Source organism: Microcaecilia unicolor, chromosome 3, assembly GCF_901765095.1.
Source record: "Microcaecilia unicolor chromosome 3, aMicUni1.1, whole genome shotgun sequence".
Classification (NCBI taxonomy): Eukaryota; Metazoa; Chordata; class Amphibia; order Gymnophiona; family Siphonopidae; genus Microcaecilia; species Microcaecilia unicolor.
In genome coordinates, this window is record NC_044033.1 from 93,858,356 (window position 1) to 93,874,548 (window position 16,193).

General features: G+C 41.4%; 1 protein-coding gene across 8 annotated transcripts in view; it reads right to left on the reverse strand.

The window, feature by feature from the left end:
• Positions 1–3,816: 3,816 nt before the first annotated feature.
• The window catches only part of PAPOLG (poly(A) polymerase gamma), a 146,337-nt gene continuing 133,960 nt past the window's right edge, over positions 3,817–16,193 (reverse strand). For all 8 annotated transcript variants that reach the window (XM_030196198.1, XM_030196192.1, XM_030196190.1 and 5 more), the window contains one exon: positions 3,817–5,605. In XM_030196198.1, coding sequence (XP_030052058.1) covers positions 5,507–5,605 — 99 coding nt within the window. In that variant the 3' untranslated portion in view covers positions 3,817–5,506. The remainder of the gene's footprint in view (positions 5,606–16,193) is intronic.

Here is a 16,193-nt window from a genome sequence, read left to right on the forward strand (position 1 = left end):
CTACACACAAACAATTATGTTTTCTTTGACCCCCCCCCCCCCCCCCAAAAAAAAAAAAAAAATTGCTACAATTCATTAATTCTAAAGAAAGTGTTAATGTGCCTTTGGCTGCACCCCAATGTTAATATGCTAGTAAGTCGATTAGCGGGATTAGTAGTGCTCTTCATGTTCCAATGATGTAACAATTTTCTCTCTCTTAGTTATTCTTTTTGCTTAGTATCTGGATCTGTGAATTGTGGACAAAGTTAAAGGGGAATGGATTACCTTGCTAAAATTTGTGATTATTATATTACCATTACATTTATGTTGGGAATGTACATTAAAAAAAAAATATATAAATAAAAAAGTAAAAAAAAAAACACCAACAAAAAAACGCTACACTCAGGCTTTCATACGTGTATGAAAGCCGTGTGTAGCACACGCTGAATGAGCATGCACAGAGCAGCCACACTTAGAGATTGACTGCTGCTCTGCACATGCCCTAGCAGCCTGCCCTACCGAGCTGCAAACTAAAATTCCGTGCAGCTCATTTGCATAGGATTTCTTTCCTGAAATCGCCCACTATTTCCACCTCGGTAATTTTTACCAGAATGGAAATAGCACGTAGCTCTTTCGGGGGACATAAGTGCATCAGCCCCTCAGTTGGAGATATGTCTCTCGAGGTGGGGAGGGGTCAAAGGGTATCCCATTAGAGTCCCACAAACAGTCCCTACTCAGACTCTTCACCATACTCGGACCTGGCTGAATGAGTTTGTGTCTGCCTTGCCTCAGTGGAAACATGTTCACATCCTGAAGAGCAATGAGGTACAGCCCTACCCTCTGACTCCAGGGAAGCTTCCTCTCCACATGTTGTACAGTACGTACCTTTGAAAGTGCCGGTGTTGAGGACCTTTTGCACAGGCATGGACCAGCTGATGCAAATGCCCTTGATGTAGCTGAAGCATCTGTGCCAACTCATTCCTGAGCATGGCTTGGAACTGCTCAAAGGACAGCATTGGTATAGGTGGGGGGATCTGGGAGATGTGTAGCCTAAGAAAGCATTGGTACTGAACTGGTAGTGGAGACCTGACTGCCTGGAGACTTGCACACCGGCACCTCTTCTAAAGAGGGGGGAGCTCTCCTCCTAGTGCCGGTGCTTCTTGGGTACCGGCGAAGCCGATGCCCCAGTACCTTGATAAGCACCAATGCTTGTGCTTGTTGGGCTTTTCTCGATGCTCAGCATGGCAATCCTTCAGTCCCGAGGACGACGAACCCATATGTTTCCTTGGTTCTGGGTCAGATGCTGACCGGTCCCAGGGCCTGCTCTCAGCACCCAATGTTGAGAGAGATGGAGACCTTCAGGTCCATGCTTCTGGTGCTAATAATGTATGTACCAGCCTTCGAGGAGTCAAAATGTTTCTCCTGTTGGACCTGTGCCCTCTGTGTCTGAAAAAGGGAAAGCGCTCAAATTGAGGTTGGTGCTCCGGCATATACGGTCCTAGCAGCTTGTGAAAAATAAAGGAAAATTGAAGAGCTGAAATAACCAATTAAAAATTAAGGGAAATTGGAAAAAGAAAAAGAATAAGAGGCTAGAAAAGGAAAAATATCCAAATGGGAAGGCACTGTGAAAGAGATATTGCACTATGAGAATACAAAATGCATCCTTCCTGCTGCATGGAAGAAAAATGAGACTGAGGGACATGTACGTGGGTGGTAGGCAGAAAGGAACCAGTGCAAGGCACCTAACAAAAGAGGGTTCTTGTATATCACTTGGCCATTCCTCAAAAATAGTTAAGCCTATGCCACCAAGTGTTTTTCCTGGGAAATTACAGTGAACATAAGATTCCCTGATTACAAGATGAAGTGTATATCTATGTCCCTACCTCACCAAAAACTTGAAACATTTCACCTAACGAGCATACAGGGTAGATATCTGGTTACAGCTTCTCTCTCTTGCTTATATTGATAAATAGTACTTGCACCAAAAATTTGAGGCCCTCAACTTGTTGTGGGGCCCTACTGATTCTCAGATTTGAAGGATACCATTGAGTAAGGAAATTTAAAAAACTGAGTCAGTGTTTAGGGAAAATATTCTGTATCAGTATCAAATCTCATATGATCTTTGGTATGCAATGCTCACAGATTAGCTAACTAGTGGATTGAATGTTGTAAATGTAGGTTATTTTCTTCACAGGTACTATAGTTATGGTGTTCTGATGGCAATAACGGTATCTTAGGCTACAACAGCAGCAAAGAGTTCTGCAATACACTCAAACAGGACAGAGGGTTTGTGACAATTTTGTAATTGTAGGACACATTTTCTTGGTGTTGTACAGAAATACCATTTGTCATTATGCTACCATGTCAGAGATAAGCCAAGCTTTCCATAGTTAAAAAGGTCTCGGCTAGGGTTACCATATGGCTCCAGAGAAAGGAGGACACATTGACCCAGTCCGGGTTTTGCTTCCATTGAAACCCAGACTGGCTCAATCTGTCCTCCTTTTTCTGGAGCCATATGGTAACCCTAGACTGATACTGACAGAGAATCAAAGGCCAAAGGAGGCATCAAAACCTCAGTTCCTAACAGGACATAACTGCTTCCAACAGTAAAAAAAGTGAAAACATGTAAACTGAATAAGTAAATGTTTCCTGAAGAATCTTACATTCATCGCTTGACTGGCTGCACACTAATCAATGAGGAAACAACTGATACATTTTGGTACTAGGTGTGTCAAGAGTGGTTGAGTCATGCTAGTTATCACAGGTTTTTGGGATATCCACAATGAATACTCATGAGAGAAATTTGCATGCTGTGGTGGCAGTGCATGCGAATCTCATGAATATTTGTTGTGGATATCCCAAAAACCTGACTGGCTGGGGTGCCTCCAGGACCAGGTTTGGGAACCAAACTCTATATCAAAGTGTTGATAAGCATGCATTTTCACACTGAACTGCCTAAATTTAAGGCTTACCAATCTGAGCAATCCACTGACTCAATGGTAGTGCTGTGTGCTACTATGCAGCGGGTCTGGCCTCAATTCCTGGTTCAGATCTTTCATTCCTTAGGTCACTTTCAGATGCTGCAGAGAATATTCATGGTCTTCAGAGAAAAGAATCCTAGTCATTTGTGTAAGGGTGACACCTAGTGGACAAAGTTAGGGCCCATGCTGCCATGCTTTTGAAAGAGTCCTTTGCGCATACCTCCCAGCCAAGGACTAGGCTATGTAAGTTGGGAAGGGGATATGAAGTAGGCAAAACATCCCTAAGTAGTTGTAAGGAAGGCTCACAGAACTGGCACCCACCACCAATTCATGTTGCTCTGAATTGGAAGCTCCAAAAGGACTGCTGGCTCTGGATTTTAAAGTGTTTCCTCAGTTTACTGCCTTGAAAGCGTGCTAATTACCCACCAAGACAACCAAGAACAGCTTAGTTCTGAGTCATGATTAAGCACTATAGTAGAAATGCTAGACAGTAGCAGGTAAAAGGTAGTTAAATTCAGTGTGTTTTTTCTAGTGAAAAAAGTGCTGCTCCTCAAATGCCAGGCCACCCTTCAGGGTTGGGGTGATCACTGAGTGACCCACCCCACAATAGCCAGGCCCCCTGCAACCAGTCACAGAATCTATGACAAGGCAGAATTGGTTTGTAGAGCCTGAGCTCCTTCATTAAAATTTGGGGACCATGGGTCAATTTTAGCAGACAATGGAAAAGGTGCTGGTACTCAGTACCCCCAAGTACCCCCTCAAAAAAAGCCCTGGTTAAATTACACCATACACAGTTTAAAAATAAGTACACACTCACAGTTCCTTCAAGTTGACAGCTTTATTAAGTCAACTCTTCATACCTTTCCATAAAAATAAATTTTAGATGACAATTTTAAATGTTTTTCAAAAGGACATTATATTACAGTACATACAAAAATATTCTGCAAATACATAATACTTCCAATTACAAAACAATGAACATTAGAATTACAATGGCTAGTGACAGTTAAATTTAAGGAAAGCATGCTGCAAGTCTGTATAAAGTCTTTTAACGGCACGCATTGACTAGTCATTAAAATGTAGCTAGCTCATTAACAGACCCGGAGGTTATTTACAGGTTGCCTAATTCCTCAAAATTCACTCATTCCTTCTTCAACATCTAGTTAATACAGAGTTAATTCCAAGATGGCAAGTTTCTACATTACTTTAGATTTTCATTATTTAAACTGCCATTCAGCTGTGTGTGTGTGTGAGGGGGGGGGGGGCATATAGGAACAATTTTATTCTGGTACTGCGCAAAAGTGGAATAGACTACATAAATCTCAGTAGTGCTGGTTAGGGGCCCAACAACTGATGTGTCATTTTTACACCAAAAATCAGAGCTCAAGGAGGAATGAAGATTTGGCAGACTATTCTTAAATCTGACAGTATGGCATTCCTTCCTTATTGGGGGACAGGTAGAGATGGAAACCCCAGAGCATGTTGGTTTCCTCACTGTAAGAGATAAGATACCAAGATTTTGGCCATTCCACTGCAGTTTGCTGAATCACGTTATGTACTGTTAGGTATGACATGTTCAGTCCATATCAAGCGTGTCCAAGTTAAGTCCTCAGGGGCCATAAAAAGGTCAGATTTTCATATCATCTTATGAATATGCATTAAAGATTTGCATGTTCATTATTTCCACTGAATTCGTTAGGAATATCCTGTAAACCTGGGACTCTATTTACAAAGGCAAACTATTTTTAGCGTGTGCTAACCATGTAAACAGGGCCCCTGGTCTGTTAGTGGCCCTCAAGGACTGAGTTTGGAGGAGCCTGGTCTACAATGTGACAAGAACTGAATGCATTTAACTTCCTCTTAGACCTCCATAGGAGGCAAACAAGGATTAAGAGGCACCACTCTAGATCCTCTTGAAGCTATGTGTCAGAAGCACAATCATCTAGTTTGCAGTTGCTTCTGTTTTTATGAACTACCATTTAGAACAAGTATTTTATGCATAGGTACATCAATTAGAAATTGAATCTATATCTATAGATAGAAATTACAGTGTGGCTTCAAATAAAACTGACATACATTTAAGAAACTTCTTGGAGGGGCAGTGTTCATTTTTAGTATTTTTTTGCTTTTTTATTATTTTTTTTTTATTTTTTAATTTTTCTTCATTTTTTTTCTTTACACTTTTTGCAATTTGAAATGAGAGATTCAGAAAATACTTAACCATTTCTACAATGGCTATCCTTGTTGAAAGGGCAATAAACCCTCCAATAGGGACAAGGTTTTAACTTTAAGGCCATTAAAAAAACCAAAACACAAACCAACAACAACTTAAGGCCATAATTTCAGACACTGGATTGGCAAAAAACAATGCTAGCAAAACTTAGTAATGAAGAGTCATACAATATTAAGTCAAAATATGGTTTTAAAACATAAAACCTTGCACATGTTTTCCAAGTCTGGCAACAGGCAATTTCCCATGCTTTGGCATTTATATAAAAAGGGAGTAGAATTTACATTGCATAGTCTCTTTACCTTAAACACCATCGCTACCGGTTGAGAGTGAGTCTGATGGAATTTTTTATGACACGAATACTATTTGTTGGAACAGGGGAAGCAGCATCAGGTAGCTCTTTACTAGATAATCTCTACAAGAGAAGAGAAATACAAATATTAAACAACTGCAAATTTGAGGCTCCTCTTACAAAAGTGGCACTACCAATTAGTACGTGCTGAATGTGAAGAAGCCCATGGGAATTGAACAGGCTTCTATGTATTCAGCGCACCGATAATCGGAAGTGCTGCTTTCTAAAAGGAGCCCTTGGCTTAAGCAAATATTAAGTCGTAACAAGCTAATGAACACATCTTATTCTCATTGCGTTGGAAACAAAAATAGCAATAAGGCCAACATATTAAATATTTAGCAGGTTTTATACACCATCTTACTGTGCAAACTCATTCAAAATGGCTTACAAATGTCAAATTTTTAAAACATATTTTATAAATTAACCAACAGCCACAAAAAAGTTAATGTTTTTGGGTTCCTATGAAGAACCAACAATTTTTTTTTCATTTCTTATAGCAAGAGGTAAACCATTCCATTTCTCTGGCCCTATCACACTAAAAAATGCATTAGAACATTAGAAGATTTTCTAAGTGTACCTATCTCCCTGGAACTACCAGCATTCTCAGGGGTCATCTAAAGACATAAGGCACTAATCTAATCATCCTCTTCATTTTTATAGCACTACTAGACATACACAGTGCTGTATACATTATATGCAGGTACTTTCTCTGTCCCTAGAGGGCTCACAATCTAAGTTTTTGTATTTGGAGCAATGAAGGGTTAAGTAACTTGACCAAAGGTCACAAGGAGCTGCAGTGGGAATCGCTGCACTAACCACTAGGCTACTCTTCCACTCCTAAGGCAACAAGAGTGTTGCGAGTTCAACATGTTGAACTCACAACATCGGCGTGTCTGTAAGTACTGCACGCTAACCAATTGCGCCACTGGAGCACCATAATCTTTCAGGGTTTTAACACCTTGAAAGTCAAAACCAAAAGTTTAAATAAACAGCTTTCCTGGACTGGGAACCAATGTACATGGTGCAAAGAAGGGCAAGCACTATCTGTTCTTGCCAAATAACCAAACTGCAACATTCCAGACCAGTTGAAACCAATCATATTTTTATAATAAACCAACATAACACTTACAATAAACAAAGTATTTAATACAAGTGATTCAACCACAGTACATAATGCAGAGTCCCCTAAAAATGGTTTTAATTTATTTTTGACAGATTAACTTTTGCAAAAGCCCCTCTGGTCACAGGCCGTAAGATTTCAGGATCACTTCCAAGGACTTAACAGATTTAATTGTCATAGGATAGATGCTCAAGTCTTCCTGACCAATGGCCCCCGTTCCCAAACAGATGGTGCATCACTTCTTAAATTTTTTAAAGCTAAAAATGGAAGGTTAGAAGTAGGCCCTAAAATTGATAATTTGTCAAATCCAATCCTGCCTTCCTTTTTTAGGCAAGGAGTCACTAGTGCCTCTTAAATGAGCAGGTAAGGACTTCCACCCCCCCCCCCCCTCAGGATAAAGACCCATTAATCAAGTCCAAAATCCACCATAACATGGAAGCAGAACAAGACTTAACTAAGGAGCCCTTTTAGTAAGCCACAGCAAAAGTTTTAGCTACTGTGGCTTAATGTGGGATTTTGCTGCATTTTAATGCAGCACCTATTAGGGCATTCTCACTCTTATTGCAAGTGTGTTAACATTCAAATTAACGCATGATCTGGTTAACACAGAAGACTTTGTGCTTCCTACTTAAGTGATGGTAAGTGGTCCTGTGTTAAATGATAACTATCTAATTTGGAGTTAAGTATGTTTATATTTATTTGTACTTGATGAATTGCCGTATTCAACAAATAAATCAAAGCTATTTACAAAATAATTAAAAACATTTGGAAAAAGAAAAATCCAGAAAAATATATAGAAAAGAAAATAATCACACCAAAATATAGCTGCATAACTACTACACTCTTTTCTGGTACCAATGATCCGCTAACTCAGAAACATACTAAATTGAAAAAAAAAAAAGTCTTCAGAGCTATTTTAAAGTTCTTAAAAGGCTCAGCTCTCTTATACAGAGAAAGGCTATTCCACAGGTACAGGGCCAGGAAATAAAAGGCACTTTTTCTTGTTGCTTCATAATATGCTTGTCTAGGGTTGGGTAAGACAAGTTTTATGATCACTGAGCGAGCACAATGTGCTGGAGTGTAATAATTAATGATGCCAGGTCATCAGGTGAACCAGCATGAATCGCTTTAAGAATCTTAAATTGTATACTTAAGTGGATTGGCAACCAATCTAATTTCAACAACAAAGGAGTGATGTGGTCAGAATGTCTTGCATGACAAAGAGGCATATTTTCAAAGCACTTAGCCTTCCAAAGTTCCATAGGTTTCTATGGAACTTTAGAAGGCTAAGTGCTTTGAAAATATGCCTTAAAGTAAACAAGTTGCTGTATTTTGAAGCATTTGCAAATGTTTTATTGCACAAGTTGGAGAGCTAGCATAAACCACGTTGCAATAATCCAACTGAGAATAAACCAAACCATGGAACAATGCATGTAATGCTGTGAAATCCAAAATACCTCTTACTACTACTACCACTACTACTTAGCATTGATTTTATCCTCCGGAGAAAAATCCCCACTTAAGAACAGCTGAGATCTGATTAGAGAATGTCGGTTTGGAGTCTATTAGGACCCCTAAATACTTAAAATAATTAACAGGAGAGATAGGTTCACCAAATTACACAGGTGTCAAGGAAGGAACTGAACTTTGGCCAGTAAGCCAACAAACAGTTGTCTTCTTCAAATTTAAGATGAAATGATGCTCACAAAGCTGAAGAGCAACTCTGTCTAAACAAGACTGCAAGGGCGAAAGATCAGTGGCTATAGCAGATACATAATGGGTTAATAAAATGTCTGCATAAAATTAAGAACTAAGTCCCAAAGATTGAATTAAATTGGCTAAAGGGCTCAAATAGATGTTAAGAGAGAGCTGGAGAAAGTATAGACCCCTGTAGAATGCCACAGGTTAATGGATGAACTTGATTGTTCTCCCTGGCTACGCACCCTAAACAAACAATTTTTTAGAAAAGAAGAAAAACCATTTCTCTAATGCAACAGCCAATGCAATCAATACTGAGAGGTCAGTACAGTTTTTGTACCAAAACCTATCCTAAACTTTGACTGACGAGGATGGGAGGATCAATGATGTTTCTAAATGGTCCTGCAAAAAACTACATTCGAAATCCATTTCACTAAAAAATGGCAAGTTGGAAGTAGGACGATAAGTTAACTGGCAAATCAGAATCAAGGCCAGAACTTTTCAAAATGGGATGAATAATTGCAGTCTTAAGAGAACCAAGGACATAACCTTCTTGCAGACTTTTAAAAAAAGTAAGATGGTAAGCTATGGGTAGGGTTACCATATTTGCGTACGCAAAAAAAAAAAAAAAAAAAGGACAGAAAAAATAAAAATGGTTGCCACTGTTGCTATAGAAATATTTAATCGCAGTTAATGAACACTCAAACAGTGACTTAATTACAGTACAGCAGTAGAAAATCTACTTTTCAAGAACTTCTGGATTTGAGTTTGACGGAGTCTGAGCCCAAGTGTACTTATCAGAAGAGTGCATATCCCTCAACTCCTCTAGCTGGCTTCTGATACCCTAACCCCCCCCCCCCCAATGTGAAGGCATGGATTGGGGGGGGGGGGGGGAGGAGAGCTGGAGATCCGGTGGGTCTCCAGCCGCCTTAACCCCTCCCCCAATGCAAAATAAATCCCTGGTGGCGCAAATGGGTTCCCCACCTCTACCCCTTCCCAGTACTGGACCCCTTCCCTCATACATCCTTGTGGGGGGAAAATAAAATCACACTCCCTCCTCTTCAGGTCGGCCTTCAAAATGGTCAGGAAGCCCTGCCCAGTGCATCCCAGGCGCTGCCATTTTGAAAGCGGCGCTGAAGAGGAGGGAGTGCGATACTCCCTCCTCCAACAAGGAGGTACGGGGGAGGGGGTTTGCTACAGGGGATAGAGGTGGGAACTGGACATCCACTGGACCTCCAGCTCCCCATGTCGCTATATCAGGGGGGAGGTCACTAGGGCCTCAGTTTTGGAGGGGGCACCAGGGGTCCAATGGACCTCAAGGACATGGTGACAGCCCAGGCTGCCTGACTGACGGGTGGGGGTGTGGGGGCAGGAACAGAGTCTTAGCTTCAACTCCAGCTCTGAGCTGGTGTAGGGTTAAGGTGCTATTCCACCCCTACAATCAGAGCGCTGTGCTCTCGCACTGGACACCCTTTGATCATGGGTGCCGGGTAAATGTGAGCGCTAGTGGCCTCTAGTGCCCGCGTTTACTTTTGATCTAGGCACCAAGGAGCCATGTAGCCAGCAGCCAGGTTATGCCCTCAGCCATGGAAACTGATCTGACTTGGAAAGCTCCAAGTGAATTTTTCTATATCCAATTCATACCAGTTTCAAACTGTTTGAAATTATTTTCCCAAGAGACAAGTTTTTGATTTTTAAATTCATGTTTAACTGGCTTTGTAACTAACATGGTAAAAAGCTACACTGCTGGTGATGTTTATTTATTTATTTTTATTTATTTTGTTGCATTTGTATCCCACATTTTCCCACCTATTTGTGGGCTCAGTGTGGCTTACAGTACATTGTAAATGATGGAAATACAATTTGTTACAACTCAGTTATGGATTACATTATGAGAAGTTATGCGGAGACAAAGTCAAATTATCATTAAGGGAATAGGACCGAGGAAAAGAACAATGGAACAGTGGAAAGAGACAGCGGGAAACTGATAGGGTAATAGAACATTTGGTATAACATTTTCTGTGAGTAACGGTATAAATGTGATAAAATTATGGGGAATGAGAATTCAGAAGAGAATGTATTGGTGTATTTCTGAAACAGTGAATGTGGACTTCATGTGTTTTAATCCTTACAATACATTTTGTCAAAGAGATGGGTCTTCAATAGTTTTGCGGAAGTTGGTTAGTTCGTGGATCGTTTTCAAGTTGCGTGGTAGTATATTCCAGAATTGCGTGCTCATGTAGGAAAAGGTTGATGCGTGCAGCGCTTTGTACTTTATGCCTTTGCAGTTAGGGAAGTGGAGGTTGAGGAAAGTTCGAGATGATCTTTTAGCGTTTCTGGGTGGTAGGTCTATTAAGTCAGACATGTAGGCTGGGGCTTCACCGTGAATAATTTTGTGGACTAGTGTGCATACTTTAAAAGTGATGCGTTCCTTAAGTGGGAGCCAGTGTAGCTTCTCTCGTAAGGGTTTTGCACTTTCGTATTTTGGTTTTCCGAAGATGAGTCTGGCTGCTGTGTTCTGGGCTGTTTGAAGTTTCCTCAGTATTTGCTCTTTACAACCTGCGTATAGTGAATTGCAGTAATCCAGGTGGCTGAGTATGAGGGATTGCACTAGGTTGCGAAAGACAGATCTTGGGAAGAATGGTCTTATTCTTTTCAGTTTCCACATGCAGTAGAACATCTTTTTGGTTGTGTTGTTTGCATGTTCACCGATGATCTGAGGACCAGACTGGGTTTTTAGGATACACCTAATGAATATGTTTGAGCTAGGATTTACCCTTCAATAATACTTTGTTACTACACAATAAGGCCCAAATATCCTGAGTAACCTGTCAGGAGCTGCAGACAAGAGAGACGCACTCGCCGAGTCTGTAGGCAAGGATAGTGGTACTGGAATAGGCAAATAAGTTTTCTTACCCACAGATGGAGGGCTTGGTTTCTCATTCACATTTACTTCATTGGCAGTAGCAAGTTCACATGATTTTAAAGGAAATTGCTAAAATTAAGCCTCCAGGGTCTATGGGAGGAACCCTTTCAATGGGGCTAAATGAAGCCCCCAGACCTGAGGCAGAGTGGGTTGAGGAGTTAAGCTGAGTCATAGTAACATAGTAGATGACGGCAGAAAAAGACCTGCATGGTCCATCCAGTCTGCCCAACAAGATAAACTCATATGTGCTACTTTTTGTGTATACATTACCTTGATTTGTATCTGTCATTTTCAGGGCACAGACCGTACAAGTCTGCCCAGCACTATCCCTGCCTCCCAACCACTGGCTCTGGGACAGACCGTAAAAGTCTGCCCAGCAATATCCTCGCCTCCCAACCACCAGGCCCGCCTCCCACCACAAGCTCTGCAACCTAATCTCAGCTAAGCTCCTGAGGATCCATTCCCTCGGAACAAGATTCCTTTATGTTTATCCCACGCATGTTTGAATTCTGTTACCGTTTTCCTCTCCACCACCTCCCGTGGGACAACATTCCAAGCATCCACCATTCTCTCCGTTAAAAAATACTTCCTGACGTTTTTCTTGAGTCTGCCCCCCTTCAATCTCGTATAGTGCCCTCTAGTTCTACCGCCTTCCCATCTCCGGAAAAGGTTCGTTTGCAGATTAATACCTTTCAGATATTTGAACGTCTGTATCATATCACCCCTGTTTCTCCTTTCCTCCAGGGTATACATGTTCAGGTCCGCAAGCCTCTCCTCATATGTCTTGTAATGCGAATCCCGTACCATTCTCATAGCTTTTCTTTGCACCGCTTCAATTCTTTTTACATCCTTAGCAAGATACGGCCTCCAGAACTTAACACAATACTCCAGGTGGGGCCTCACCAACGACTTATACAGGGGCATTAAAACCTCTTTTCTTCGGCTGGTCACTCCCCTCTCTATACAGCCTAGCAACCTTCTACTTACGGCCACTGCCTTGTCACACTGTTTCGTCGCCTTCTGACCCTCAGATACTATCACCCCAAGATCCCTCTCCCCGCCTAAAACATACGTCTCCCGTGAATTTCTACTCCCTAAGTGCATCACTTTGCATTTCTTCGCATTGAATTTTAATTGCCAAACCTTAGACCATTCTCCTAGCTTCCGCAGATCCTTTTTCACGTTTTCCACTCCCTCCCGGGTGTCCACTCTGTTACAAATCTTAGTATCATCCGCAAAAAGGCAAACTTTACCTTCTAACCCTTCAGCAATGTCACTCACAAATATATTGAACAGAATCGGTCCCAGCACCGATCCCTGAGGCACTCCACTACTCACCTTTCCCTCCTCCGAGCGAATTGCATTAACCACCACCCTCTGGCGTCTGTCCGTCAACCAGTTCCTAATCCAGTTCACCACTTCGGGTCTATCTTCAGCCCGTCCAGTTTGTTCAAGAGCCTCCTGTGGGGAACCGTGTCAAAAGCCTTGCTGAAATCTAGGTAGATTATGTCTATATCACATCCCTGATTTAATTCTCCAGTCACCCAGTCAAAGAATTCAATGAGATTCGTTTGGCACGATTTCCCTTTGGTAAAACCATGTTGTCTCGGATCTTGCAACTTATTGGCTTCCAGGAAATTCACTATCCTTTTCTTCAGCATCGCTTCCATTACTTTTCCAATAATCAAAGTGAGGCTTACCGGCCTGTAGTTTCCAGCTTCTTCCCTATCACCACTTTTGTGAAGAGAGACTACATCCGCCGTTCTCCAATCCCACGGAACCTCTCCCATTTCCAATGATTTATTAAACAAATCTTTAAGAGGACCCGCCAGACCCTCTCTGAGCTCCTTTAATATCCTGGGGTGGATCCCGTCCGGTCCCACGGCTTTGTCCACCTTTAGCTTTTCAAGTTGTTTATACACACTATCTTCTGTGAACGGTGCTATATCTACTCCATTTTCATTTGCACTTTTGCCAGTCCATCGCGGTCCTTCTCCAGAATACAGAACAAAAGTATCTATTTAGCAAATTTGCTTTTTCTTCATCATTATCTACATAGCGGTTCGCAGCGTCTTTCAGTCTCACAATTCCCTTATTTGTCTTCCTCCTTTCACTAATATACCTGAAGAAATTTTTGTCACCCCTCCTTACATTTCTAGCCATTTTTTCTTCCGCTTGCGCTTTTGCCAGACGTATCTCTCTCTTGGCTTCTTTCAGTTTCCTCCGGTATTCCTCTCTGTGTTCGGCTTCTTGAGTTTTGGTGTATTTCAGGAACGCCAACTCTTTAGCCTTTATTTTCTCAGCCACTTGCTTGGAGAACCATATCGGTTTCCTTTTTCTCTTGCTTTTATTTACTCTCCTTACATAAATGCTTGTGGCTCTATTTATAGCTTCTTTCAGCCTGGAGCACTGTCCTTCCACTTCTTGGACATAGTGGAGGAGTGGCCTAGTGGTTAGATCACCGGTCTTGAAACCCAGAGGTGGCCGGTTCAAATCCCACTGCTGCTCCTTGTGATCTTGGGCAAGTCACTTAACCCTCCATTGCCTCAGGTACAAACCTAGATTGTGAACCCTCCTGGGACAGAGAAATATCCAGAGTACCTGAATGTAACTCACCTTGAGTTACTACTGAAAAAGGTGTGAGCATAATCCAAGTAAATAAATAAAAATACAATCGAGTACTGAGGCAATATGCATGCAAAGTGTGAGTACATTCATTAGCTTTTAGGACTGGCTGAAGAATACTACTGCATTACAGAAAAAAAAAAAAAAAAGAAAGCAGTGTGCGCCTGCCACCTAGTGGGCTGAACATATGATAGCAGAATTAGGTGCAACTTAGGGGATGTACACAAAGCAAACATTTTGGGTTTGAGCTTTCCAGAATTTTTGCCTTTCAGTCCTTCACACAATTTGTTTTAATTAATGCAATGTTAATGTGCATTATAAGTTTTAAGTTCAATTAGCATACATGAAATTCATAAGCTAGCATGCCTTAAAGTTTAGTACACATTAATGGAGCAAATGCACACTAATGAACACATTTCTATCATGCAGGTTCCATAGAATCCCCCCTCCCTAGAAACAGAAAAATGTAGGCAGATAAAAGACCGCATGGCTATCCAGTCTGCCCATCCATGTCATCTACTCTCTCCATCACTCCCTTAGAGATCTATGTATTCGTCCCAAGCTCTCAAATTCAGATACCGTTTTCGCCTCTACCAGGAGGCCCTTCCACAAATTCACCACCCTTACCGTGAAGTATTTCCTCAGGTTACTTCTGAGTCTATCCCTTTTCACCTTAGTCCTATGCCCCCTTGTTCCAGAGCTTCCTTTCAACTGAAAGACTCACCTCCTGTGCATTTATGCCACATAGGTATTTAAAAGTTTATCATATCTCCCCCACTCTCACCTTTTTTTCCAAAAGTATACATATTGAGATCTTTAAGTCTGTCCCCATACACTATGACAAAGATCACAGGCCATTTTAGTACCCACCCTTTGGCCTGATTCCATCCTGCTTACATCTTTTTGAAGTTGGTCTCCAGAATTGCACAGAATATTCTAAATGAGGTCTCACCAGAGTGTTATACAAGGGCATCATCACATCATTTTTCTTACTAGCCATTGCTCCCCCTGTGCACCCAAGCATCCTTCTAGCATTTGCCACCACCTATTCTACCCGTTTGGCCACCTTAAGATCATCACATCCAAGTTCTGCTCCTCTTTCATGCACAAAAGTTCATTACTCCCTAAATTGTACAGTTTCCTCCGGTTCCTTGCGCCCAAATGCATGACCCTGTATTATCTTTTTAACATTAAATTTCATCTGCCAAATTCCAGACCATTTCTCTAGCTTTGCTATGTCCTTCCTCATGTTATCCACACTATCAGGGGCGTCTACCCTATTGCAGATTTTGGCATCATCCGCAAAGAGGCAAACTTTGACAGCCCTTTAGCAATATTGCTTACAAAAATGTTAAGCAGCCCAAGCACAGAATTTGGCAGCACAGCACTGGTAACATGCTTTTCCTCAGGATAAGCTTTACCACTACCCTGTGCCACCTTCCACTCAACCAGTTCCTAACATAGTCACTTTAGGGCTCATACCAAGGGCACTCGGTTTATTTGTCATCTATGTGGAACCTTGGTCATAGGCTTTGCTAAAATCTATATACACATCTACCTCTCTCCCTCAATCCAACTCTCTGCTCACCCAGTCAAAGAAATTAGATTTGTCTGACAAGACCTCTCTAGTGAAAACATGTTGCCTCAGGTCCTGTAATCCAGTAGATTCCAAAAACGTTACTATTCTCTGTTTTAAAAGTGTTTCCATTAATTTACTTACCACAGAAAGAAGGGGTAAAAAAAAAAAAAAAAAAAAAAAACTTACTGGCCTACAGTTATCAACCACTTTCTTATTTTCACTTTTGTGGAGAGGGACATCTGCCCTTCTCCAGTCCTCCGGGACCACTTCTGACTCTAGAGAAGCACTGAAAAGGTCAGCCAGTGGAGCCAGTAGAACTTCTGTAAATTCCTTCAGTACCCTCAGATATGTGCCATCCAGCCCCATCACTTTGCCCACTTTTAGTTTAGCCAGCTCTTTACTAACAGTCCTCTGAAAATCGTTCAGAGACTATCAAACCTCTATCCCTTGTGTTTGTCTTCAGCGGTCCTGCTCCCAGCCCTTCAGCTGTGAACACAGAACAGAAATATCTGTTAAGCAATTCAGTCTTCTCTATCAGCTTCTATATATTTCTCCTTCACCTTTTGAGTATCACAATACCACTTCTGCATTTCCTTCTTCACTAACATTATCTGAAAAAAAAAAAAAAAAAAAAGTCTCACCCCCCATTTTACCGTATTGGCTATTTTTTTCTTCCATTTGCATCTTTGCAGAAAGAGGAAAC